This window comes from Ixodes scapularis, unplaced genomic scaffold, assembly GCF_016920785.2.
Source record: "Ixodes scapularis isolate PalLabHiFi unplaced genomic scaffold, ASM1692078v2 PGA_scaffold35__2_contigs__length_329733, whole genome shotgun sequence".
Classification (NCBI taxonomy): domain Eukaryota; kingdom Metazoa; phylum Arthropoda; class Arachnida; order Ixodida; family Ixodidae; genus Ixodes; species Ixodes scapularis.
This window is the reverse complement of record NW_024609863.1, coordinates 151,057-177,357: the sequence shown is the minus strand read 5'-3', so window position 1 is coordinate 177,357 and position 26,301 is coordinate 151,057. Positions and strand designations below refer to the sequence as shown.

The following is a 26,301-nucleotide window of genomic DNA, read 5'->3' as shown; positions in this document are numbered from 1 at the left end:
AAGTGAAATTCCCCCTCCCCTCTTTTCCCCCAGTGTTTCCCGACGCCTCGGGTGGAACGTCGTTTCCGACGGCCCCGATCCAGTGATTGGGCTCCTACAGCGTGTGTCACTGAACGAGAGTTCCAACATTTGGTGCCGTCCAGCCATACCCGGTCGCAAGGAATGCTTTCTTTTTTTTTTTTTTTTTTGTGTGTGGGTTTTTCACTTTTTGTTAATCAGAAATTCTCTCACTCAAAACGTCCTAAAAAAAAAAAAAAAGAAAAAGAAGACAGGATTAAACAAAGCATGGTTCGTCGTCTTTTTGCTGCTTTCCTTTTATTATTCCAGACATTACGAGCACGCACCAATTCGTCAAATCTGCCCTAAGAAAGAAAAAAAAAAAAATGTTGCGCGCAGTTTGCGAGACATTATAAGCTGACATACGTTCTTGCAAAGTTACATTTCGAAACATTTACTCAGAGCTACAGTTGCAGCATCATTCGTGAAGTTAGCTTTCTTCTTTCGCGAGAGTCCCGCTCTCAAGAAGTTATTTTCCCCTTCTTACTTCGTACTCATTGCTTTTCTTCTTTATTCATTACGTTTTTAGGTCTTAGTTTACATCACCTTCAAGTTTTGGAGTAGCCGGCGCCATTTCAAGGCTGCCAAATTCTCCATAGCACCATTTATTTTCTTCTTCTTATTTTTCCCTACGCCCCCCTCTGCCCTGCTGCAAAGCGAGCTATCGCGGCGTTTACTTCAAAGTGCCCCCCCCCCCCCCCCCCCCCCCCCTCCCCACCCTCTGCAGAGCGGGTGATGAACGAAAGCACCCGATGTCAAAAGCCCCGTGTCAAGCCTCGCGGCAGATGCCCCGGTCTTTTTGCCCCACTTTCAAAAGCCTCAGTTTCAGAAGCCCATGACGCCAATCCCCAATGTCAGGTGGCCGGGTCCTCAGCGCGAGGACGGAACATTCTGCTTTGAGTTTTATACTTCGTTTCAGCTCCTGTCCGAGCGCAGCCAAAGGCTGAGGGACGGTTCGCAACTTCGAGAAGAGCATTCCTACGCACCACGAAGTAGTCCGCAAAATAAAAAAAAAAAAAATAAAAAAAACTTTTGTGCGTAAAAATTGCACAACATTCCAGATCTGTACTGCTGAGAATGATTTGCAACGAAACAAATTAAATATCTGAAGTTTTTGTTTTTGTTAATATATTAAATGCATGTGGTTTGGTGCAAACGCGTGCATCCGCTGGCAACACGGCTGCAGCTCTCGGTTCTTCTGCGAGATTTCGTTCCCGTAATGGTCGAATCATGTGCTTCGCTGCTCTCCTCACCAAGTCGCTTCAAAGCATACTTTCGCAAAGGCACGTTTGGGCGTCAGGTGCGAGCGGTCGTGATGAATGTCTACTTTCAAACGCGGCAGGAGACTCCGGCCGCGTCGTACCGCGAATGCATTGTAAACAAGAAAAGCGTCCGGGCCACAACACTTCACTGATACGCGGCGAGATCAGGGCACCCCTTTACCTGCCGATCACAGTGAACGCCGAGAAGCTGGTGGAAAGGACTGCTCCTCGAGTTCTGGTATATGCAGACATTACAAGGAAACATCAACGGCCGGGTCATCGGGCACCTTGCAATGTGTACTTACATCTCGAAACTATGCCAAACTGCTAGAAAGGTAGAAAGCTCGGACACGGATGCCAGCAGCCAGCCTACGTACTGACATCCCCTGTGACTAATTTTCAGATCGTGAAAGGGCACTTTTTAAACCTGTAGCAGACGATACCGTTGATACACCCGTAGCAGACGAAATACTCGGCGAGCGTGGGCGGCGCGGATGACCAGCGGCACAGCGGAGGGATACAAAAGTGCAGGCGAGATCGCGTGACCTGTTGCCGGCGTGTGATTGGCTCCGGCCATACGTAGCTTTGGCTGCGCTCGGACGGAAGCTGAAACAAAGTATAGTAGACCGCGTTTCCCCCTCCGCTAAGCCTCCGCTACGAAGAAACCGCCACTGCGCCTGCGCGCCGATAGCCTTGGCTGTAGAGTTCCGGGTAGCGAATCGGCGCGCAGGCGCAGTTTCTTCCTAGCGGAGGGCTAGCGGAGCGGGAAACACGGTCTACTAAAACTCCCTAATAACTCTTGTGTAACGATCATGCCGTACTCAAGTAAGGATTGCCGTTAAAAGTGAAAACAAACAGAACATATCAGTCACCGGCAAAATATTTAAGGTTACAGTTTTTATGAATAAGCATTGAACCTAAGCATTAAACCAGAGACGTAGAAGAAAAAGAAAAAAACAAAAACGGACAGAACAACGAAATCTGTTTTTTTATTGTTCCTCCGTCTCAGGGTTACTGAGGATGTCATTCACCAGCTCGCCTGCGTTTTTTCCCTTTCTGAACCAAAGCATATTGTATCCACCTAGGTGCATCGCTGGTTAGGCAGATTTATGCAATTTGCCACTTGTACGTCATCTAACTTTTTTTTTTTTTTTTTTTTTTGTGATTCAAGCGAACCTTATTTTGTTAACCATTTCGTCGTTTACCCTGAGACTGTTTTTTTTTTTTTTTTTTGAAGAGCAGAAGTAACAGAAAAAACAGACAGGTCTCAAACTCAGCAGGTAGCTGAGTTTGAGACCTGTCTGTTTTTTCTGTTACTTCTGCTCTTAAAAAAAAAAAAAAAAAAAAAAAAAAAAAAAAAACCCAGCCTCAGGGTAAACGACAAAATGGTTGACTTCCACCAGCTAGCCTGTACTTTGACTCTTTTCTCCTTATTTTGTTGTTTCTTTCACTAATAGCCTTTGTAGGTCCCCAATGAATCAGTTAAATACATAGGACAACACTTGTTGAAGCACGAAGGGGGTGGGACGGGGTCAGTGAACACGGGGGGCTTTTGGCACGAGGTGAACACGGGACGGGGTAATTGAACACGGGGTTTTCAAAACGTATGGCTAATGACGCGAGGCTTTTGCGACGGGGATTCTGCACGCGGGGCAATCGTCCTACACCCCGCAGTGCACCACTGCCCGGGGAGAAACGCACTCAACAGAGCAAACTATAGCTCCTGAACAGAGTTTAAATAACGAGAAAAAGAGATAAACTCCTGACCCTTGAGTGTTCGATGCGAAGTTTGAACCTAATAGCAGCGTTGGGAAGTACTTTACGTACATTGTACTTAAAATACTACTTCAAGTAGGCTTCAAAATCTTGTACTTTAAGTACATTTTCTGAGTACGTACTTGCACTTTACTTATTTTAAAGATTTTTTTTTCTTCTTTGTACTGGTACTTTTTGAGGAAAGTACGGGTCCCGACTTCAAAGTACATTCCTTAAATTTGGTCTCGTTACGTTTGTATAACAAAATGATGCTTTGTCAACTTTGAAGAAACACTGGGAGGGATGTTCTATTGTCGCCAGAAACGCGAGCAGACGACGCGTCGCTGCGTTTGTTCTGGGGCCGCCTTTCCCGTAGCTTTGCGAACTCTCGCTCGGTCAGCGCAAGCGAGGAGGTTACTTAGGGGAGGACAATTATCCATAATGTAACACCCGAAACTGTGGCGCAGAAAAAAAAAAAACAAGGAACTTTCAAGTCGAAGGAAAGGACAACAGAGAACGTTTCAATATTGGCCGAGTCTACATCCACGCGCGGGGACGTAGCCAAGTCGGGAGGAGATAAGGCTCCATCCACGCAAAAGGTCACGTGACTTATAACATAAAGAGATAATTTGTTTTTATGTACATATTATGCTTTCTTACAAGTAAATATAGGATCTAAAAATAAAGAGGTTACATTTTATTGTTGTTTTAAAGTTAATATATCACGTGACTTTACAAATTCTTAGACAATTCATCAATGTTTCACTGTTTTCTAACACCGATAGTAAATATCATGCGTCATAAAAATAGTATCCGTAGATGTCTTTATATTTATGTTGTCCAGGAGTCACACACACACGTGTGGGCAGCGTGCGTGCCACATGGTGCGTGCCATCCGTGCGTGCGGGCGTGCAGCCTGCAGCCATGTGGTGTGGGCTTGGTTGGCTTGGCGCGGCTGCGGCCTCTGGGGCCTTCGCCCTTGTGCACATCGCTGCTGAGGCGAGGCGGCGAGGCTTCGCCGTGTATGTGATTGGCTTAATTCGTTTAAGGCGTTGTAGTGTGAGCTTATGTGCATCGAAGGGGACAAGTGCGAGCACACGCTTCGTATGTTCTTGACTTGCGCGCACGCTCGCTATCTCACAAAGATTGTGCGAGAAGGGAAAGCATGCATTAGACTCAGTAATAACAAACCTATTGAGAGCATTCAATCGAGAAAACTGGGTAAAAGATTCCAGAAACAGTTTATTTCATGACAAATAAAACAGTAGCCGATGCACAGATGCCACTCATCCACGAGATCACCGATGAACACGAAGCCCTTCTTGCGGCAGGAGCCAGTTCACTTCTTTGTGCCGATCATTCTACGCCTGGATCACTGCACTCTGCCTACGCTGACACTCCAACGAAAAGAACCTGTTCTCCCAACTCGGAAGAAAAAGCGATCTGCGTCGTCGGATTGCGTTCCAAGATCTGAGCGGCCAGCCGACGGTACTTGTCAACGTACGCGCAGGCACAAACGCTGGTGTTGTTTGTGCCAAAATCGAGCAGGGCGTCAGACACTTCGAGAAGCAAAGCCTTGATCCTAATGTTACTAAACGCCCGCACTTCGACAGCCACCCGGTTATTCGATGTGAAATACTGGGACTAGTATTTCACCATCGAATCCCCGGCAACCAAAACTGGAGGCATATCAGAAGCGCGACCGTCTGAATACACAAAGTCTTCTTGACCAAGACAACAATTAAAAAAAAAAAAAACAAAAAAAAACACTTTAGATAAACCCGTTTGGGGATTAGGGAAGACCAGGCAGGAACAGCAGTCCGCGCACGGCAGGAACGCAAGGAGCAATGGCCACCGAGCACAAGGCAAAACAATGGGAGACAAGACCGTAGGTTGATTGCTGCGTGGACGGAGAGAAGACGGAAAAAGAACTCTTTCCGTCCACGCAAAAAAGTGACGCGGGCGCCGGAAGTGACGTAGTGCGTGGATGGAGCCTTATCTCCTCCCGACATGGCTACATCCCCGCGCGTGGATGTAGACACTCCCTTCAATATTTCGAGAAGTTCTTTGTTGTCTTTTCCCCCTTCACCTCCAAACCACAATCTCTAATGTCACAGGTTTTCTTCTTTTTTTTTCTTTCTTTTTTTGTAGCCTTCGATTTGGCTAGAATTTGGCAGACTGCATCAAACACCATTTCTCAACTGATAGGCAAAATATTTTATAAAAATATTTTTTTTTTCCCGTGAAGTTAATACATTTTCAAGTTACGCCGGCCGCGAGGGTTCCAGGAGGCGACCCACTACTGGCAACAATGAAAAATCCCTTTTTCCTATTCGTCACCGGCGGGCAGGAGCATGAACGACCAGGGCAGCCGTGAAGCGGCTTTCTGGGTGCCAGCGATCGAGGTTATTTTTTCGCAGCTTCAAGGTTGAAAGCTCCTTTGCAACGGCTAGCAATCTGTGCTCCGCGGTAGACTCGTAGGAACAGTGCCAGGAAAAGCTCGTTTACTCTCGTGTTTGTCGGAGAAAAAAATGCGCCCCCCTGCAGGCAACGGGGGCCAGCCACGTGAAGGTGCTTTTGGGCGAGCTGTGTGCCGAGAAAACTAGTGTCGCATGAAACATTCTCACTTATGCTCGGAATACATTATAGCCGCGTGCTGCGAGTTGAGTATAGTTCTGTAGCTGGAACAGCTTCAAGAGCGGCAAACGCAGACTCAATGTTGAAAATCAAAAGCGCAAACACCAAGGAAAAGAAGAGGGGTCAGGACAAAGCGCTTACTCCAACTGAGTGTTTAACGCATTCCCCGAGGAAGACATACACTTCCTTGGCGAATGCATTGAACACACAGTTGGACTAAGCGCTCTGTCCTGTCCTCTCTTCTTTTCCATGATGCTTGCCCTTTTGGTTTTTAACTTAGTTTAGCTAAACTAGCCACAGTTAATTTGGACGCAGACTCAAGCCGGCTGTGACCACTACGACATCCGCCAAAAGAGGAGCGCTAATAATATCGAGAAAAATAGTGCACATTCTAGCACTATAGTGCATATTTGGCGGTCACATTTCTTGTTAACGATTGCTTCAAGGATTTTTTTTTTCATAAGCATTGTATATATATATATATATATATATATATATTTTTTTTTTTTTTTGACATTGAACCTAGCTGGGGCTACACTCGGAGTTCCACCCACGCGGCCGATCTGTCGAAGACGAGAAGTGAAACGTCTAAACAAAGTTCAAGTCTGAGTTTAAACAGAAGTTTCGACATATTCCTATTCATGTATGGTTTTACAGAGGCTTATGGAGGAGATGTTGAGCTTAGGGTGCCTTCATATCCGGCAAAGCGAACATGAAGGCACTCTAGTTGAGCTCCACTGATATAAGATAGAGCCATTGTCTATTATTATCTCGCAGAAGAGGTGAAAACGTCTATTTTGTTTTACTGCGGAGAAATATTATCTAGCGCCGAAAATCCAAAACATAATTTAAAACATCTTATATAGAATTGCCTCCTTCCCATGTGCACTGGTGGATAAGTGTTTAAGCGCGTTGCAATCTACTAAAAAAAAAGGTACACATTTTTTTTTTTTTAGCTCTACTCTACGCATTGTTGTATCTTCGAGCAAAGATTCTTTATTTGAAGATAAATAGTCTATTTCCGTATTTCATACGCCTTGCATTGCACCTTGATGTTTGGCTTGGTGGTTCAAGTTCTTTTAATTGTCATTTTATCACGATCTTCATGAACGGTAACCTGCTATCTGGCCTCGAGTGCAGTTCATCCCATCCTACACATTTCGTCGTTTACGAGAACCCCAGTCTACATGTGTTAGGTCACAGCCCAACATGCACATGTTCGCCGCTTTGGAAGGCGAGCAAAGTACGCGCCACACGCACGAACGCTGAGAATGGCTACAAAAGTAGCTACGCGTGCTTGCGTCTGCGACAGTAACCTTGCTGAAGAAAATCTAAAACAAATGGCACGTTCCTTCAGGTAACACGACCGTGTGGGGCACTTGTACCCGCATTCCGAGCATTCTCCATGGTGCTGGATATTTTGTCAAAAACGATGTATTGCGTGACTCTTCGGCCTTACAGCGTAACTGCCAGCTCCTGATAAAAGGAAGACGGATTTGTTAGCGATTTCAGGAAACTAGCGAGCCGCTGCTTGCGCGTAAAAAGTTGCAAAAATGTTTTTTTTTTTTTTTTTACTTTTTCATAATTTTTAGCGCGTAAGCCAATGTCATACTTTATGCAACTGGATATTAATATCAACTTCAAATAACACGAACGCCTATTTTCTCGCTGTCAGGCGCGAGAAAGACGGACGCGAGCATACCCGATTTAGGGAGCCTAAGTCCCGTATGTAGCCTCCCTAACCCGATTGCCGGCCGCGCGCCTCGCTGCCCGCTGGTGACGTCACGTTTGGATGGTGGGGAAAACTGGGGAGAACGATGTTTCAGTTTCGGCAGCGAACGAAACATCGCTTATTTAATTAACTAGAGTGAATCTGGGGGAACGAGATAGCTTTTCGGATTCAGGAAGCCATCCGCATTCGGATGATGCCTTTTGATTATGTAGCTCAAAAAATCGGCGGAGTTCCCATTTAAGGAGAGCACACTCCTTCAGGAGAGGATTGCTTGTGGAAGCTACGTGGTCGCCGTCTTGCTCTCTCCTAGTACGCTTAGCCCTCTTGGGTGCTCCAAGTCATTGCAAGTGGCGCGAAATTCGGAAATCTGAGGGACTTCTAAACTTGGCGCCATTTCTCTCTTTAACTAGCGTGTGGCCACTTGACTTTATCCAATATTCGCCGCCATTAAAATTATGGCGCACCTTCGACTACTCTGGGGTAATGTATACCAGTTAAAAGATCACAGTATAGGGGAATCAAAGGGCACCATAAAATAATGTGACAAATGTACTTTACTTTGAAAGCACATTCTATTTATAGTAATTTGCTCCAAGTACATTGCACCCAGTGTACTTACTACTTTAGTGAAGTACATCACCTCTCAGTTGCTCTGTAGTTTTAAAGACTTTTTTAGATGTATTTCACCCAACACTGCCGAATATGTTATTCAAGTCGGTTAGCTGAATTTTCGAAAGTTGGCACAGGCCTACCGTAACCACCCAGCAGCGTAGCGGTCCTGACATTTTACTTTCGTCCTGGCAGATTTGGCACAGATTTCACTCATTGTAGTGAAATGTATGACAATGTAGCAGTGTACATACTTTAGATCAAATAACGCAGCAATCAAATCACTTAAAAAAAAGACGGACGTTTACTGATAAATTGACATACACGCTTTACAAAGCTGAAATTTGCAAACGCTGCAATTAATTTGTTTAAAAGAGAATGATGTTAAGCTAATTAGGATGTGCTAATATTTGAGTTCACTGTAGCACAATAATTAGAGTGCAACACAGATAAAATAGTCCGCTCCTAATATCGTCACTTTATACGGGGAAAAAAATATATATATATTTATATATATATATATTCAGGATTTTTGTATCAAATTATACGAGACGCAAAAGCACCCTTACGCCATTCATGCAATTTCACTACGCTACCCCTGTGCATCATCCTTTCAATGATCCGGCTTTAAAAAACAAAACCCCAAATGCTGATAAAAAAAACAAAAAGAAAAAAAAAATCCCCCGTTTGCACATATATATTTTGTCTTTCGACAGCACCAAAATCGTTGCGGGCAGCTACTCTGAAAGCCCTGCCAAAACCAGTACATCAGTCAGCGGAACAGTTGGCGTCTCGTGGGTTTGCACACCCCAGCTTTGACCCTGCTATACACCCCAATCCATGACCATAGTAGGCTCCCCATTAGAATTGGACAAAGTACACCAGTATATAAAAAAGACAGCAAATTTATTTACCACTTCACATGTAAACCAAGGCCATTGCCACAATATGGAAGGTAAGGTCCCCCAACAAAGTTTGTTTGCAGTGGGTAGAGCAATGTATTAAGAAAAGAACCCATCACGGTTCAAAAAGTGCATGACTGCAGGCTTGCATTTGTTGTTTAGGGTAGCCATAGAAACTTCTTCGATCGGCAGTGCTTCAGTCTCTAGCACAGCATGGTAGTGTCACAGAAAGAGTAAGGAACCACAAATACAAAAACATATTTTGTACTTAGTAAAAGATATCGTGGATTAAACACGTTAATGCTAAAACATCGCATTACCATTTGGTTCGGACGTACAACCACTGCGCCTCAACGCACCTTCGGAAACGTATGACAATAGTACTCACGAAAAGTAGGAAAGTCGTTCGGCCGATCTGGCAAAGATATGTTTTTATAAAGTACAACCACCACTTGGAAAGCTCTGCCTCTGAACCCTGTACATGTAAACCCAGACATGACTTACAAATATATTTTTGGGTGTATTGGCCTTTCTTTTTTATTTTTATTTTTATAGGGGTATGGGTGATTCAGTTTTGCAGGTTTACACCTGTTTGTGTGGGCCCCCACCAATTTATAGGCTTGCACACCTGCACTATGTATAAAGTTGTCAAACCTTAAAAGAGCATCAAGTACATCTCAGCAAGGGACTGATGCTGGGATTTTTTGCATATCTGACGACGTACCACTGAGATCTGGCAAGCACCTAAATATAGAAAAGTTCTCTGCGTACAAACTTGATCAGTAAAATCTCGACATTGCAATTTCTAGAACATAAATTAATATTTGATGCTCACAAAGCCGTCAACAGAACACAAGACTTACTAAACTTCTCCTGCAAAAAATATGCTACGTTTCTTACAGCAACGCAAAATAATGCCCTCTGAATTCCGATATCCAAAAAGCTATAATAAAACATGAGCCGTCAGTGAAGCACCGCAAGGAAAGTCTTGCACGCCAAGAACATTCTTGACATAGATGTGTGATCACAGTGAATTCTCAGCTGCATTTGCACCACATGCTGTCGCTGCATTTGCATCACATCACACGCTGGTGTCAGTAATCGTTTGGTCGGCTTGTTTGAGGTGAACATCAATCAGGAAGGGTTGAGGTCACCTGACTCGGACGGAATGATTAGAGAAGTTTGTTTCATCAGTTTCTCTTTTTGAGTATAATAATTAAAAACGTCCCCGCCAGTCTCTCACAAACATTTAGCAATTCAGTTTAAAATGCACGAAATATAAGAAAAGATTCAAAAACTGCATCCAGACTGCTTTGCAGAGGTCCATAAAATCGACTTTGGGACCAGCCGTCTTTTGAATTCCTCCAAGATGTGGGGACATGTCAGGCAGCGAATTGCCATCTCCTCGCCTCATTGACACCTTGGCTTTGTGCGTGATTCAGGGATGTATACAAAGATGACCAATTCAGATAAGAGAGTCAACATGTTCAAACTCGAAGTCCTTGGCTACAAAAGAGCGGCGAAAAACGTAACTATACCAGTTACTGACAGGAACCGAACGCGGACACACTCTCTGAAGTGCATGTCCATGTTCAGTCCCTTGTCCATCCTTCTGCATATTCAGATAAAAAACGTTGATGGCAGTAACCCTTCATGTTCCTTTAAAGACGAGTGTCATCCTGATGTGCCACAACATTCCAGAAGAGCCTTGGACCCATTCTTAAAGGCAGACATACTGAATAATTTTCAGCCTAGCTAAAAATCCCTCTTCAGTTTTCTTCTCAAAAAGCAGACAAACTCATCCATTAATCTGCTCTCTTCACGTGCCCCACTGACTTTCACTCTCTTTTTTCAGGCCTCGCTACCCCCAAAGCACAGTCCAGATAGACCCATGCGTGGAACCACAAACTTCCTCAACCGGAACGGTCCCTTTGGCCACCTACATCATTTGGCTTCTTCCGTTACAAAATGTCTAAGATCCCGCGGTGACCTTTTCATGTCACACTGACTTCAGTACTCTTCTTTTCAGGCAGCACTATACCCTGAAGAATAGTTCAAAAAGATCCACGTATGGAACGACAAACATTCTAAAGGGCAGAACACTACCGAGAAAAAAAAAAATTCTGCAAAAAGCATTGATTTTGAAAATTGCCACATTTACATCTATCAACACCTAGAGAGTATTCCCAGAAAGCTTTATGTGTTTACAATGCATAGTTATTTAAAATTATTTTCGGTCCACCGATGCCAAAGAAAAGGTAGGGGTTCGAGTACTTTGAATCCGTTTTTCTTCGTTCCACTTTTTGGCATAAATTTTACTTTAATAAAACTATTGTTTCAGTATTAAACTATTTAGTGACTTAATATTTACGATTTATTTACCGAAATTTTATGGAGCCGGTTACAATGAACTTAGATTTTGCATTTTCAAGTTCCTTTATTATAAAAAATTGTAATTTCCAAAACTTAATAAAAGAAATGTTTTCATAAATTTTTGTTTTATTTGGAAAATGCATATTCTTTTTTTAAAATTTTGTTATAGCAACTGTTAAGAAGTATTCCAGTATGAATTCCAGCAGAAGAACATATGGTTATCAACACCGGTTCTCAACGACAGATCACTGAACAGATTCCAAGCAAAGCTACTCTTTACTTCGTTCTGGGGGTATAGAACCTCGTAAAACTGGTTCTCAGGGCTGAAACTTTGCATGATCTCCTTCTATATGCCTACAAACACCACCTGCAAATATCACGCAGATTGAGTGAGCGGTTCAAAAGCTGACATTCCCAGGGAGTGTGCCCCCTTAGCTGGAGAAATTCCCGTTAGCCCGCCAATGTCAGCTTCTTTTGTTCCAACACGTACAAGGTCCCATGGTGACTTTTCACATGCCCTATTGACTTCTGAATTCTTCTTTTCAGGCACTGCTACACTCCGAAGCACAGTCCAAAAGGATCCACACAAGGAACAACAAACATTTTCAACTGGAAAGGTCCTCTTAGCCTGCCCACATCACTCGGCTCCTTCTGTTCCGACATGACTAAAATCCCGCGGTGAGTTTTCGCAAGAGCCACTGACTTCCGCACTCTTCTCTTCGGGTACCATGTTCCTCCGATGCACAGTCCGAATAGATCCACGTGTGGAACCCCAAAGTCTTTCCACTGGAACGGTCCTTTTGGCTCGCCCTCACTGTTTGGCCTCCTCCGTTCCGGCGCGTCTAGGATCCTGCGGTGACTTGCCCTTTTTCCCCGACGACCCAAGCGCCCCCGCAGCCGGCGCCCTTCAGCTCCAGCGTGCGTTCGTGCAGGGGCTCCAGGCAAGCGTGGTGGCCGACCGTCGTCGTGGCGATGCCGAGCTTGCGGCACTCGTCGTAGAGTCGCACCTGAGAATCGACGTCCAGGGCGCTCGTCGCTTCGTCGAGGAGAGCGAGCCTTGGCCGCTGGCAGAGGACGCGCAGGAAGCTCAGGCGCTGCCGCTCGCCGGGGGACAGTGACTCGAACCACGCCGGCTGGAGGGGCGTGTCCAGGCCGCCGGCACGCTTGGGCAGGTGGTCCAGGTCGGCGAGGGCGAAGAGCCTGCGACGGAAAGTTGGCCGTGAAGGCCCCCTCGCAAGCTTGCGTTTGCTCAGGATTGAGTTCTTGCAATCTCTTACGACAACACTGGCACGCCATCTACGAGGTGGCCCTGGAGCTGCATTTCACTAGAGCCAAGGTTTTGCTGTATTTGCCAGATCAAATGCTATCACGAGAAAGGTCCTTTATAATGCTGTACAAGGTCTTTCAAACCACAAAATAAAAAAAAAAAAAAAAATATTCAGAAAGTGTTTTACAGCTACCTGATGGAGGACACCAGTGTGTTCTCTCGTCATTGGATATGTTGACAGGTTTTAAAGGGCAACTATGTTCAATCCCAAAAATTTAAGGATTATATGTAATCTCACTTTAAAAAGCACTAATAGAAGGCACGTTATGTGCTCACAAAAAATGGGATATATTTTGAGAAATCTTACTTTAAACAAGAGCACAAATTGAAACCAAAACTTCGGCTCTGTCGGACAACATTGGCCGTGGGCCACCAAAAACGTGACTATGACGGCCACCACGTGGTACGGGCAGTTGTGCTATCCTCTAAGCGACGACGGGCAGTGATGATAATGTTTAGCTCAACGTTGGCTATGCCAACGCTGTAGCCTCGACTGTACCATTGACTGTGCCTAGATTCGCCAGCGAGAGAAGGACGATTTTGTTAACTTGGCACGTTTCAAATTTGCTGGGTCTTTCAATAAACATTTAGATGGAACCAGGTCATAATATTTGATGTCTGGTCTTCCTAGGTGAAACTGAAGAGGACTGCATTGTTTTTTTTCGAAAACAAAAATGAGGCGAAGTTGCCCTTTAAGGCATAATGTCGTCAATAGTTATGAGTGAATCAGCCTTCACCATGATTTCGTAACAACCTTGTGTGATGCCGTATGCTCAATTCCGGATTCAAGAAGCCTCCTTTCCTTAGATCGGTGCCTTTCCTTTCAGAAGTGGGTGCCCTTACGAATCGTGAATCAACCTTACCTTATATTGGCTCCTTTAACGTAAGGTTTCCTTGCTCGTTCCTTTACAAATCGAAGAAAGAGACGTAGCTACTTTAGACGCTTCCTTTCCTTTCCAAGATGGCGACATCTCGAGTTATTTGTGATTTTTCTTACGTCATTAATTACTGAAACAGTGTGCAGGAATAGGGGCAGTAGAGGTGTTGTTCTGTCCGTCCCTATGTTTATTCTTTCTGTTTTTATTTAATTTCACCAACGCGCTCACGTCGAACTAAGAAAAAGCAAAGCGTGTGTTTGATGGCTGTCACCACCAGCGGTGAAAGAAGCGTCCGCGTTGCGTGCATGTAGCCAAGAATGTGTCCGCTGAGGGTATGGTGTGCTTGAGCAGTGCATTTCGGTCTCGTGCAAAGTTGGATTTTGGGGCCCCGTAGCGCAAACCAGCGAGATTTCAATCTGTGCATTGACGCTATTTTGCATCGGCGAATTCTAAGGAACATCTGACCTGAAGCAAAATTGCTAAGGGGTCTGATCTTGCAGTTAGATTATGCACACAGAATCAACGGTAAGTTCAGGAATGCCAAAATTTAACTTGGTCGTTGTCTGCCAAATTACCGAACGTCCCTGCTCATTTAAAGGAACGCTATGGAGGTTCTAGAAAAGAATGAGTTAGAAGGGAATTCTAGCGTATTTTTACCCCTTGAACCCGAATACCCAAACCATTTGCTGCGCAAGTACTGTCAAATGCGAGAACATGCGAAAGACAGTCACTGTACGTGACGTCATCAACGGATTTTTTGGCTGCCCAAGGCTAGGGAGGCGGGGCTTGAGCCCTATTTTAAAATTGCTCTTATGGCTCTCCGGCGCGTCACATCGAAACATAATTGCGATATCTGCTATTCTAAAAACCAAATGAATGCAATTCAACTGTTTTTTTTCTCAAATGCAGAAGTGCCCCATCTTCCCTTTAACTGCGTGTCTTTTTGGAGAAATTGAGGGAAAAAAAACGCACGAAACTGTCATTCCAGCAAGGTACCATACTGCAGGCAAACCTGACGCCAACTGTGGATGAGCGGTCGCAAGCATCGCTGAGTTGAGGAAGATCATTCGGTGTAACGAGCATTGGACGCTTTCCCGACGCCGAAGGTGTGTATTTTACTCCGTGTTCCCCAACCGCTCTCGCAGCGCAGGTGAAGTGAATGTGGAAAAGGCAACTGAATGCCAGCGTGGCGGCACCGAACATGCTCGTGCCAGGTAAGCTGGTGGCAAGCGTGGCAGGGCCAAGCAAACAAGATGCAGAAAACGTGTAGCAGCAGGGTGTGGGAGCACTTAACAAGGTCTCTTGATGAATACAACCTCACAATGAGCTTGCGAGGCAAAAAATAATGTGAGTCTCAAGCTGCTTTCAGCATTAACTGAGAAGGAAGGACAACAAGGAAGGGAACACTTTGCATTGCTTGCATACATCTAAGAAAGCCCTCTATATATGGCGATCACGCCCCAAACAACCTTAAAAAAAAAAAGAAAGTGTGTGATATGATTTTAACAAGTATAAAACCATCTTTTTCATTTTAGCTCTTCTGCAAACTCTTCACTGGTTGACATCTTGGCTCATCATGGATCTCTTAACTCGTTTAACCTCTTAATTGAACCTCTCAGCCGACGTTTAATCTGTTGACTCATGTTGAACATGATGAATGCTTTCAGCTCTATGCATGCGCACTCGTGAAGTGAATGTGCCATTCAAAACGAAATGTTTGTTCTTGTAGCATCTGGGTTGCTCGAGCTTACGATAAAACCAAGTAGCTGTTGGAGACATGTCCACATCTCGTCGTCTCTTCAAGTCAACGGTAGCGTTGAGCGAAAAAATAAATATGCGAGCAAATCGTGTGGCACTGCCAGACCAGGACGCGATGCACATAATGCACGGTTAAAACACATGTGTTATCGGTGCCCTCTAGCTCAGCATCCTCAATTTTAGATGTTTGGCTTCCTAAAGCACTTTATATGTCAATATAATTGCTAAAATACCCGCGTTGAGTATTTGTTGAGCGGTGCCGAGACCAAATGGTACAATAATCTAGACCCCAGATACTTTCATCCTTTTCTTACTGAAAGAAGCAGCCCTTCGTCTGCTCCTTATCTAAAAAAAGGAAAGGATGAGGTAAGTTTCTAAAACAAAATGGCGGCTTTTCTTAAGTGAAGCCATTTTCTTTCCTTGTGTAATGTAACGTAGAAGGGAAAGGCCAGTTCTTGAGTCAAGAGGTTAGAAAGCAGCCTACAAAAACCAAACTGCTTTAACAGCAGCTTAGAGACGCGAGGTTACCTCCAGATCTCCCCCTCCTGCTCGGGCGTGGACTCGGGCGGGTCGTACGGGTAGTAGAGCTGGGACCTGAGGCTGCCGGTGCCGAACCAGGGCACCTGGGGCAGGAACAGGCTGCCCCTGGGCCTGCGGATCACCGATCCCGAGGACACCGACCACAGACCCTTGAGGATCCGCAGCAGCGAAGTCTTGCCACTGTTGCTCTGGCCCGTAACAAAGAGGCTCGTGTCCGGCGTGACCTTCAGGCTGAGGCCCGCCACCAGCACGTCGCTCTCGTAGGGCGAGCCGTACGACACGTTGGACAGCTCAAACTGCGGCGCCGGCTCTGCAATTAAAGGGGCGACGCAACCACTGCTGTACTTTCAATAAATACCGCTTAGAATTATTTCCAGAGATTCGTACCCTAAAAACACGCGCTAGATTCTTTTTTTCATGCAATGGCAGTCGCAACAAAAAATAAGAGAAAAAAAGAGCAGCGTTCTACCCTGGACTCGGTCGGCCTCGCGATTTGGAGCCGATTTTACGTCGTTGCGGCGATTGAGCACGAGTCACTACCCGAATACACGTCGAGATGTCGATTGCTCCAAGCCAAAATCAAACGCGTGTGCGGTGCTTGTGTCCGCCGTTAGATATTGTCGCTGCGGGGATCGCAAAACTTGATGGTGAAATCCTGGGACTTGCATTGTCCATAACACCGACAATGCAATCCCAACAAGGCAAGCTGTTGGGTTTGTAGATGGTACATAATTATTTAGTGGGAGCAGTGTTAAAAGACGTAGGACCAGGACGAAGAAACACACAGACAGGGCGCTGTCTGTGTGTTTCTTCGTCCTGGTCCCATGCCCTTTACCGCTGTTCCCACCACACAAGAATGCAATCCCCACAACTTCGTCATCAAGTTTTGCGAAGGAGAGACTGAAAGAAGATGGCCACTTTTCTCATTAACATTATGTAGCGACAAAGAAGCTTCCTGGTCAGCAGCGTTGCACGTAAATATACTTGGGTCCCGCTGGAGTGAGCTCGCGTAAAACAAAAAACGTTCCCACCCAATTATCGTTGCACGAACCTTTTAACCCTTCAAGTAATTGGACGACCTGAGCTTGCCGGCCACTCTTTGGCTAAAAATGCCATGGACAAGCTCAACTCGTCCAGTGGATTTTTCCGTAGCCCTCAATTCCACGGACGAGCTAAGCTCGTCCGAGTAGTTTGCGGCGCTGATCATAGATGGCAGCACTCGTTTTAGTTAAGGCATTTATTTTTTCGCCGCCGCTGATTTGCGTAATAAACTTTTGAAATTTAATCTGTATTAGTAGAGGAATAAAACTGCTAAATAAAAAAAAATGGCACTTTTAGGTTACTGTCTGAAAAAAAAAAAAAGGGGCACTTAAAGGGTTAAAAAGACACTGACACCCCCCAAAATTTATTCTTTATTTTTTCCAGGCGATTCATTATGGTGTCCGAAGACTACCCAATCAATATATTGCTACAGTCTCACATATATTTTTAATAAAGTAAAAAAAACGCAACTGCTCAATACCGAAACTTTACTGGGGAGGAAGAAGTAACATAGAGGAGGAGAGGGGTGGCGGAAGTCACGTGGCTATGCAACTTTTTTTTTCTTTCAATCAACGTATTTTCAGTTTTTTAGAAACTCCAAAAAATTGGCATCCTATTTCTTTTCTATTTTTGATATTGTGCGTGTGCCTTTGATGACCCACGACTTTGATTTACTCTTTGATGGTTGTGCTTAAACCATAGAAAACGGCACGTGACCACGGAGAAGAGAGCGAGCGCAACTCAAACCAGCCAGTTTTCGATCGGCGGTTTCCGGGCGGAAAGAAAACAAATTTCGAGCCACAAATTGCCATGTACAAATATGTCATGTACAAATAAAAACCTTGGCGTGCATTAATGACCCTGTCAGTGTCCCTTTAAAGGGGCACTGACACACCGAAGGTCGTATTCTTTTTTATTGTCTGAAACGATGCAAGTTGTAGTCATAGACACGCAAAAAAAGCCTCATCGCGAAAAATAATTTCTTTGCGCGCGCGAGCACCTTTTTACTTTTGCCGTTTATATCTCCCGCGCTCACCTTTTTGCTTCTTTTGATCGATGACGTCAAAAATCAGAAAATTTAGAAGCTTTGTAGGCAACATTTCTATAACATTTAATAACGGCAATCATGAAACATGTTTTTTAACGCAATTGTGAATGCACTACGGCCTTTCTTTTTGAAATACCAAAAATCAGATTTCGCTGTGATGTCGCTTCCTGGATTTGTATCCTCCCTCGGAAAACTTGGCGGCGCTCGAGCAGAGGATTATCGGCGAGTCGGAGAAGAAACCGGTTTTTTTCCCGCGCCGGCACCCTTCTATCCCGCCTGCTCACCTCCTCCTTGCTTCGGGTCGCGGTAGCAATGGCACTTTGCTTCACAGCGTGGAGCGGAGGTCCGAAAGGAACTCGAGTCGCAGGAGACCGCAAAATTTCACTCACTGCACTGGCGCGGATCGCGTGGGTACTTCAAATACGGCATTTGGAGATTGTTTTTTTTAAATTCAGAAATACTGAATTCCCACGTTTCAAATTTTGAGGGTAATGTCCCGGCATCATTTTCAATTGTTTCAGATAATAAAATAAAATATGTTTTTGATGTGAAAGTGCCCGTTTAAGGTACCTCGAGCAGGGAGCCTGAAAAGCGTCTCCAACTGGTGCGGTTAATTTCACCCACGCATCCAACGTGGCCCACAAGAGGTCACAAACGACCTCGTGAAAGCTGGAAGGTCACTTTGTCGGATGTTGCGATTCAGGCAGCTGGGTCGTCATTGCAGCGTCCCGACTCCTGGCTAACGAAGCTTTCGTGGGCTGTCAACTAAAAAGTGACCTGCCGCAGAACAGGCCTTTACCACCTCCACCGCTGCGACACCGCCAGGGCCGTGGCAGGCGATGACTTTACACTTCTACGACGGTGGCGGGCGGAAATCCATGGGGTAAAGACGCTGGTCGACGACGCGCTCCAGACACCAAACCTTGGGTGGTTGGGCAAACGCTCGACAAAGGAACGCAAAAGGGCTCCAAAAGGCAGAAGACATTGCCAGAGAAAAAAAATTGGGATGACGACCTCGCGCGACGAGAGCGACAACTTCATTAAGAGTTCCGCTTCCCCTGCGGAAGGCATACGGAGCATTTGCTGTGTCGTGCGCTCAAGGTTGAAAACCGACTCTGTCAGACATTGCGATAAAATATTTACGCAATGTGTCCGTGTCCTCCGGTCAGTCCCAAGTGCATGCACCTCGGGAGTACTCCCGTCTGTGTTTTAATAATGACTTCTGCCAGCCTATACGCTTTACATAACTTTGTATGTATAATGGTCAGGCGATGGGTTTTTCGTAGAAAATGGTCGATATAACATATTCTGCAGTAAAAGACAGTTCAGGCTATAATGAACAGATAGTTTTGGCACAGACAGTCTCGTTTTAGAAGTTCATATCAGCCGTCCCGTCGTTTTGTCTCAACAAAGGCTCATGTTAAGTTTTTACGGAAACATGCATAGTTGCAAAATCAGTACTAAGTGAGGGGAAGAAAGCCGAAAGAATGTTTACTTGTTACGTAAGTGATTTTATAAAGCTAAATATACTATAAAGCCGTTGCCTTCCATCAAGCGCAACAGACCTTATTCATTATTAGTGCGATTGCTGGGCGGCTGTGTGCACTTCCTAGGCATCTTTGAGGCGTCACCGCCGTCCCGGCCCTGCCCGCCTAGCATCCTCTGCACTATAGTCAATATCCCTAGAGATGCCCACGGAGAGGAACCCTCCCCTATCTTTAGAACATTTGCTATTTTTCTCAAAAACAAAGAAAGATAGCCGATTTCAAGTAATAGCAGGGCTCTGGTTAATGATGACCTCAGCAGAAATGGTGCTATTTAGCCACGACGGGAAATAAACAAACGTTGCTGGCTGAGAAGAACTTCTCAGCCAGCAAGTTTTTGGTTCATTGCCCCTCCCAGCAATCTCAAGTTTCGCAGGTTACAGATTCTAAAACTAGCATTTTTTCAACTTTGGTGGGCTCTAGGGATATTACGGTAGGACTAGTATTTTCGGGTGGGGTAGTGCCGCTAGTACTTCAATATGCATTATGTTAGCAACAGTTGCCTCGCTTGCAATCAGGATGACCGAAACAACGCCAATGACATAAGAAAACTGCCACACAGTATGTGGCAAGCAATGCAAGAAGCAGCCTCGTGAGACAACCCTGAGCCCCGGTGTTTCTGTTGTTGCGGTCGTTTTGGCAGCTGGGATGCTACCGACACAAATGTGTGAAGCAGCCTTAACCTGCCCTGAATGCAGTAATGGGAAGTGCCACATATTAAGAGAATTTGAGGGAGCCCGTGGCAGAAGCGGGCGGCATGGGCTCTGTCCTTTTGCCACTGACTCTCCAAGTAAAATGCTACAATCATTTTGAGATTGGTTGCAAGAAGTTCGTCATCATTTTGCGCCGTTTTCTCACTTCTGTGGTGACTTTGGGAGCCATCCTGTTCAATCTTGAGATCATACAATCTCAAGATTGAGCTCATAAGGTCACCTTATAGACACGACCACTGAGCAAAAAAGCAGAGGTAAATCTTAAAGAAGTGGACCCCTAACGAAAGAGCCACTCTCGTGGTCAGTTCAGCAAGCGATGGCCACATTTGAGTCTCATCTCAAGTCAAAAGAAACTTGGAGGCTGTCAAAGAAGAGAACGTACCGTCGCCTGACCCTTGGCTCCGCCCCTTCATCCTATCCCCAAGCGCCTCCTCCTCGATGATGGCCTCCATCCGCTCCATCAGCACAGAGATCCTGTGCGTGTTGCCGGCCACTGTGGTGATGGCATTGGACAGGTCCACCAAGTTGCTGAAGCAGCTCATCAGGTACATGGTCACAAACGTGTTCTTGCTGATAATTCCGGCCAGATTTGCCGCAGACACGTCGTCGTAGGTCCCGTTGAAGATGGGCACCGCAAGGACCAGGAAGCTTATGATGCTTCCGGCATAGTCAGACAAGTAGACACAGAGGTTCAGTGGGAACTGTCTGTTGTAGACGGCCTGCTGAGACGAAACCAGGCGGGCGAGCAGGCCCTCCGTGCTGTCCAGCTCCGCGTACTCGCCGTCCAGAAAGGCGACCGACTCCGAGTTGGCCCTGACCTGAGCGTGCTTGTAGCGGAAGCGTCCCTCCTGCTTCTCGAGTTCATAGACCCTCGGCACGACCGGACCGATGAGGAGCTTGTTGACGATGGTGCTGAGCCCGAAGTAAATGAAGACGGCGAGCGGTCCCCCGACTCCGGCGACGCTGAACGACTGGTAGCTGTAGTAGCCGATGGTGAAGGGAGATACGAGGACGGTGGGCACGATTCCGCTCAGCTTCTGACACAGCCTGTCCACGTCTTGGGTGATCCGCTGGTCCGGGTTGTCGATGGCCCCTTCGACCACGTTCACCTTGTATTGGACCCTGCCCGAAAAGTAGAGTTCCTGGAGGCGCTTCGTGAGTAGCTGGCGCCACTGCACCGTCACCGTGCAAGCCACGTAGTTCTTGGAGCTTTTGACGAGGGCGACGGCGACGATCAGCCCCAGGCAGAACGCGGTGTGGCTGACGAAACCCCACCAGTCCTTCTTGGCGAGGACCACGTAATACTGGCTCGTGGTGAGGCCGACCTGGTACACGATCACCTCATAGGTTACCGAAAGGACTAGAAGGACTAGTACCACGAGCACGGCGGCTGGATGGGACAGTGCGACGGCCGAAAGTCTTCGAAAGCGCCGAAGGAAGACGCAGTCGCAGCCGAGACGTTCCATCTCTTCTGTGCTGTCGTCGGACTCTGTGTGGCGATTGGGATTCATGTTGAGGGAAGTAAGCGACTGATAAGTCGACGAAGAGGCCATGTTACGCGATGTCAAGTGGGGTTCAAGTGACAGTTCCGCGAACGCTTTGAAACCATCAAACCACCATACCGACTCCGTTGGGGGGGTGGAAGGTCTGGAATCGAAACGCTATCGCGTTGATATCGGCGTCGAATAAAGTGACACTTGAGATCGCTTCATAGTCTCCGTCAAGGGAAGTCCGCGACGTCGAAGATGGCATAAGCGGGATTCGCGTGACAAGGTCGATAAGCTAAAGGTGCTTAAATCACGATAAGGCGATCGTAAAATGGACAGCAAGCGCGCCGCCATGGTGACGTTCATGACATCTTTCATTTCGTTTCGTTGAGGAGGCGTTTTCGGCGTTGTTCTCACAAGCAGAGTTCTTTACAGCTAGATGGCTGAGAGAGGTGGAAGCTTTTAAGGTATGTCCTTGTTACAAATTCTATGTAATTTATTCATAAATGTTATATAAAAACTAAAGTCTACAATAAATACATTTTGTGCAATTTGAAACGTAATTTTTATCGTGTTTATTTTAGCATTTACGTGGCGCCATCTCTTGAATTAAATTAAGACGAATCAAAGAGAGGTACAAATGCTCACCACGAGGTACCGCCACTACCTCTTTCGTTCGCGCTTTTTGATTTTTGTTCCTTTGTTTTGTTTGTTTTGGATGAATGGATGGATAGTAATGACTATACCCTTTCTAAAAGGCGGCAGCTTGCGCCACCTAGCCTAACATTTTGTTATAGCCTTTTTTTAAAAATTTGTATAAACTTTTTTTTAACACAAACCCCCCCCCCCCCCCCCCCCCCCCTTAAAAGTGTTTTCATTGCTTATTGTTATCTGTGTTCATGGTCGCTTTTTCGAATTCACACATAACGATGTCGGGAGAGGGCGACAATCCTAGCCACTCACATTCTCTAGCGAGGGACGCGAGAAGCTCTTCGTAGGCTTCTTGGGATTTTCTTGTCATAAATGCGTAAGCAACGGAGACAACGCTCCCAACGCTCCCTCCTAGTGGTACCAGGATGAAGTACAGGTGCAGGAATCCCCTGGGAGAGAGTTCGAAGTTCCCTTCCATAAACCACATGCTGCTCTGGGCTAGCAATTTCAGGCAAGGCTTCATAGCGAACACGAGCAGTCGGGCTTCAGTCTCAAGTCCATTGTCGTAGCAGAGGAAGCACTCTGGTTGTTTGGTCGCAGTCGCCGTCCTGGGTGACTCATCAACCAGCTCCTTGAGGCTGACAGGATTTGCTGGGGACGCCGAACCCCGCTGTTACCGAATACAGCGCTTCAGCCTCTCTTACTCTTCACGAGGCACTTTCCACCTTCACTCAGGTCCCCCACGGCTTGGGCGACATCGGCGGCAGCTTTTCTTTTGAAGCAAAGGCGACCTCTTTCATCTTGGATTTGGCCACACTATACTCCGTTTCACCTTCAGTCCGAGCGCAGTGGACGCCGCGAGCTATCCCAGCCGATCCACTGCCGGGAGAAAATCGCGTGACCTGCCGGTTGCGCAGAGCGCCACAGGGAGCTGAAGGTCACACGGCACTGACGACACTCTCTCAACGCTGGATTGGCTGAGATGGCTCCTAGCGTCCGCTGCGCTCGGACTGAAGGTGAAACGGAGTATAACCGCAGCGTCGTCTGGGGGTAGTTATGACGAGCAGTCTGGTTGTAGGCAATCAAGGCTTCTTTGCAGTAAATGCTGCGCTTGGAACAGCACCAGCGGACGCCCGATGCCAGGTTCTTTTGTTGAGCTTACTTATACCCATCCTCCGGTGCAAGATGCACCTCAAAAGAGAGCATGTTTTTATCACGAAGTCATCACAGCTAGCACGAAAAGGAGGGTTGGGGGGGGGGGGGGGGGGGGGGGCGTTACGAGCATCAGAGATAATATTGAACCTTTTAACTGATCACAAAATTGTCTAAATAAAATAATGGTTTAGAAACATTTCTTGAGGCATATTAAGATAATGTTAAATCTAATACAGAAAAAAAAAAAAAAAAAACTAAAGTTCTTCCTTTGCTGCACCCATTCCGAAAACAAAACATGTAGCGTTCTACAGAGTTCAAATGCTTGCTCTTTTCTGGTGTCAGTTAATCCCGGTTCACAAGTTCATCTCAACGGTGCGTCCACCCATCTGCCAATGCTGACGTTTCTATCAGCATTTTGTGTCTAAGCAGTTCTGCTCTAAGCGAATATCGAATAGTGTATTATTCGAAACTACTATTTGAAATTTTGAATATTCGCACAACCATAGTAAGTTCCCATGCAGCGGAGCCCAGATACAGAGCTGATGATAGCGTGAAGTCAACGCTTTGTCAGTAGCACTGAATGAGCACTGCTGTATATGCATGGATGAAACTTTAAGCAGACATCTGTAGGAGCGCCGCACTAACTTAGATATCACGTTTTTTCGACTCTGCCAGAATCGCGCCCAGACCCACCTAGACTAGTTGGGGCGCCAAACAGATTGTTTCTGAGCCGTTACGAATATCATTAAAATTCTTGTATTCCGCACTTTCACAGCAATAAAACAATGCAATAGGCACAGAACATTGATAATTTTTCTTCTTCTTTTTTTATTTATTTATTTATTTATTTACAGATACTACTGCCTTCTCAAGGAGGGCGTTGTAGGACGGGCTTCTAAACAATGACTGAAACGTACAATATGGGACAAGGCCAGTGCAACGAACATATTAAAGAGCAGATACCGTGAAACCGACAACCGAAATACTGCACAACAATGAAACGAAACAGTGAGCATCATTACACTTTGCCATGTACATTTTAGCATTTACGCTAGAAAGCGAACAAGACATTGAACGATGTTATATACACAAACGACCAACACAACTTAGTTCGGGATATATAGCTGCCAAACTATTTCAGGAGCAGTGCATTGAAAAATTGGCTAACAGACGGCAGTCACAACAAAATCAAAACAATAAGCAATAAGTAGCCTCGAGGTTATTTAAATAATGAAAAGAGCGAGGCTTTAAATGATTGGATGGAAGTCGTGTTTACGATGTCAAAAGGCAGCTCATTCCATTCAGTAATGGTTTTAGGAAAAAAAGAAAACTTGAAGCAGTCGGTATGGCATTGATAGTCTGTAAGTGATAAGGCATGGTAGCTACGTGTGCTTCTCGCAGATTTTAGAGTGACATAGCGTGACCTGTCTATTCTAAACCCATCGTTTATCAGTGTGTATAGGAAAGTGAGTCTGTTAATTTTCCTACGCGTTTGGAGGGGCTGGATACCGGCTATGCTGTATAGGGCACTCACAGAATCTAATCTTTTGTATTTGTTGTAAATGAATCTTAGTGCCCTCTTTTGTATTCTTTCGAGTTTATTTATGTTCGATAATGTGTGTGGATCCCAAATAATGTCAGCATATTCTAAAAGTGGCCTGATGAGAGATTTGTAGGCTATTAATTTTGTTGCAGATGTAGAGTGTCTTAAGTTACGTTTCAGATACCACAGTTTGAACATCGCCTTCTGACACAGCGAGTCAATGTGGTCATTCCATCTGAGATCAGAAGATATAGTGACTCCAAGATATTTGAATGAAGAAACTTGTTGCAGAGCAGAGTTATTTAAACTGTATGAAAAGACCAGCGGAGACTTTTTACGCGTTATTGTCATCGAAACACATTTTTCAAGGTTTAACTGCATCATGTCTGGCACCAGTCACTGATTTTTTTCAGGCTCAAATTGAGATTAGCTTGATCTGCGCCATTTTTAATTTCAGAAAATATAACCAGATCATCGGCAAATAGGCGAAAATTTATGTTTATGTTATCTTTTACTACGTCGTTTATATAAACGAGGAAAAGGAGAGGGCCTAACACGGATCCCTGGGGAACACCTGAATGCACCGGCAGTAATGATGATCGTTCCTTCTTTACCTCAACAAGCTGTTTCCTATTGCATAGGTAGTCTTTAATCCACCGAAGCACTTTGCCATTTGGTAATAATTTAGATAGTTTTACAAGAAGTTTGGGGTGTGACACACGGTCGAAGGCCTTCGAAAAATCTAAAAATATTACATCTGTTTGCCCCCTTTTGTTAATAATTTCCGAAAAATAATGAACCGTTTCCGTAAGTTGCGTAGTCGTAGAGAGCTTACGCCTGAATCCATGTTGTTCAGAACAAATAACGTTGGTTGTTTCGAGAAAAGAAGAAATATGATTATGTACTATATGCTCAAGCAGTTTGTTGACCGTGCAGAGCAAAGAAATTGGTCTATAATTAGTAGTGTCATCGGTGCTCCCCGATTTGTGGATGGGAACGACTCTTGCGCATTTCCAATCATCTGGCACTGAACCTTCTCGTAGCGATTTATCGAATAAACAGTATAAATATTTAGAACACCATTCCGCGTATCTCATTAAAAATGCATTCGGTATATCGTCGGGACCAGAACTTTTTTTAGTATCTAGACTGAGCAGAGAAGCGAACACTCCTTCCTCAGAGACGGCAATATCAGGCAGTGACTGTGCAAACTGAAAATCTGGCGAGCTCGGTTCGACACCGTTGTCTTGCGAAAACACACTGGAAAAGTACTGGTTAAAGGCGGTGGA

At 45.5% G+C, this 26,301-nt stretch overlaps 1 protein-coding gene across 1 annotated transcript; it reads right to left on the bottom strand.

The window, feature by feature from the left end:
* Positions 1–8,939: 8,939 nt before the first annotated feature.
* On the bottom strand, positions 8,940–22,197 carry LOC120849567 (lysosomal cobalamin transporter ABCD4). Its single transcript, XM_040221798.2, has 3 exons — positions 20,559–22,197; positions 15,819–16,140; positions 8,940–12,527 (listed from the first exon to the last, which is right to left on the bottom strand). Exons 1-3 carry the CDS (start codon positions 21,727–21,729, stop codon positions 12,170–12,172), a joined length of 1,851 nt encoding a protein of 616 aa, XP_040077732.1. The 5' UTR covers positions 21,730–22,197; the 3' UTR covers positions 8,940–12,169.
* Positions 22,198–26,301: the final 4,104 nt, after the last annotated feature.

Coding starts and splice junctions, on each gene's coding strand:
- LOC120849567 (XM_040221798.2), bottom strand. CDS start 21,729: ATGGCCTCTTCGTCGACTTATCAGTCGCTTACTTCCCTCAACATGAAT. Junction 16,141..20,558: donor GAGCCAAGGGTCAGGCGACG/GTACGTTCTCTT, acceptor CTTTAATTGCAG/AGCCGGCGCCGCAGTTTGAG. Junction 12,528..15,818: donor CAGGAGGGGGAGATCTGGAG/GTAACCTCGCGT, acceptor TTTCCGTCGCAG/GCTCTTCGCCCTCGCCGACC.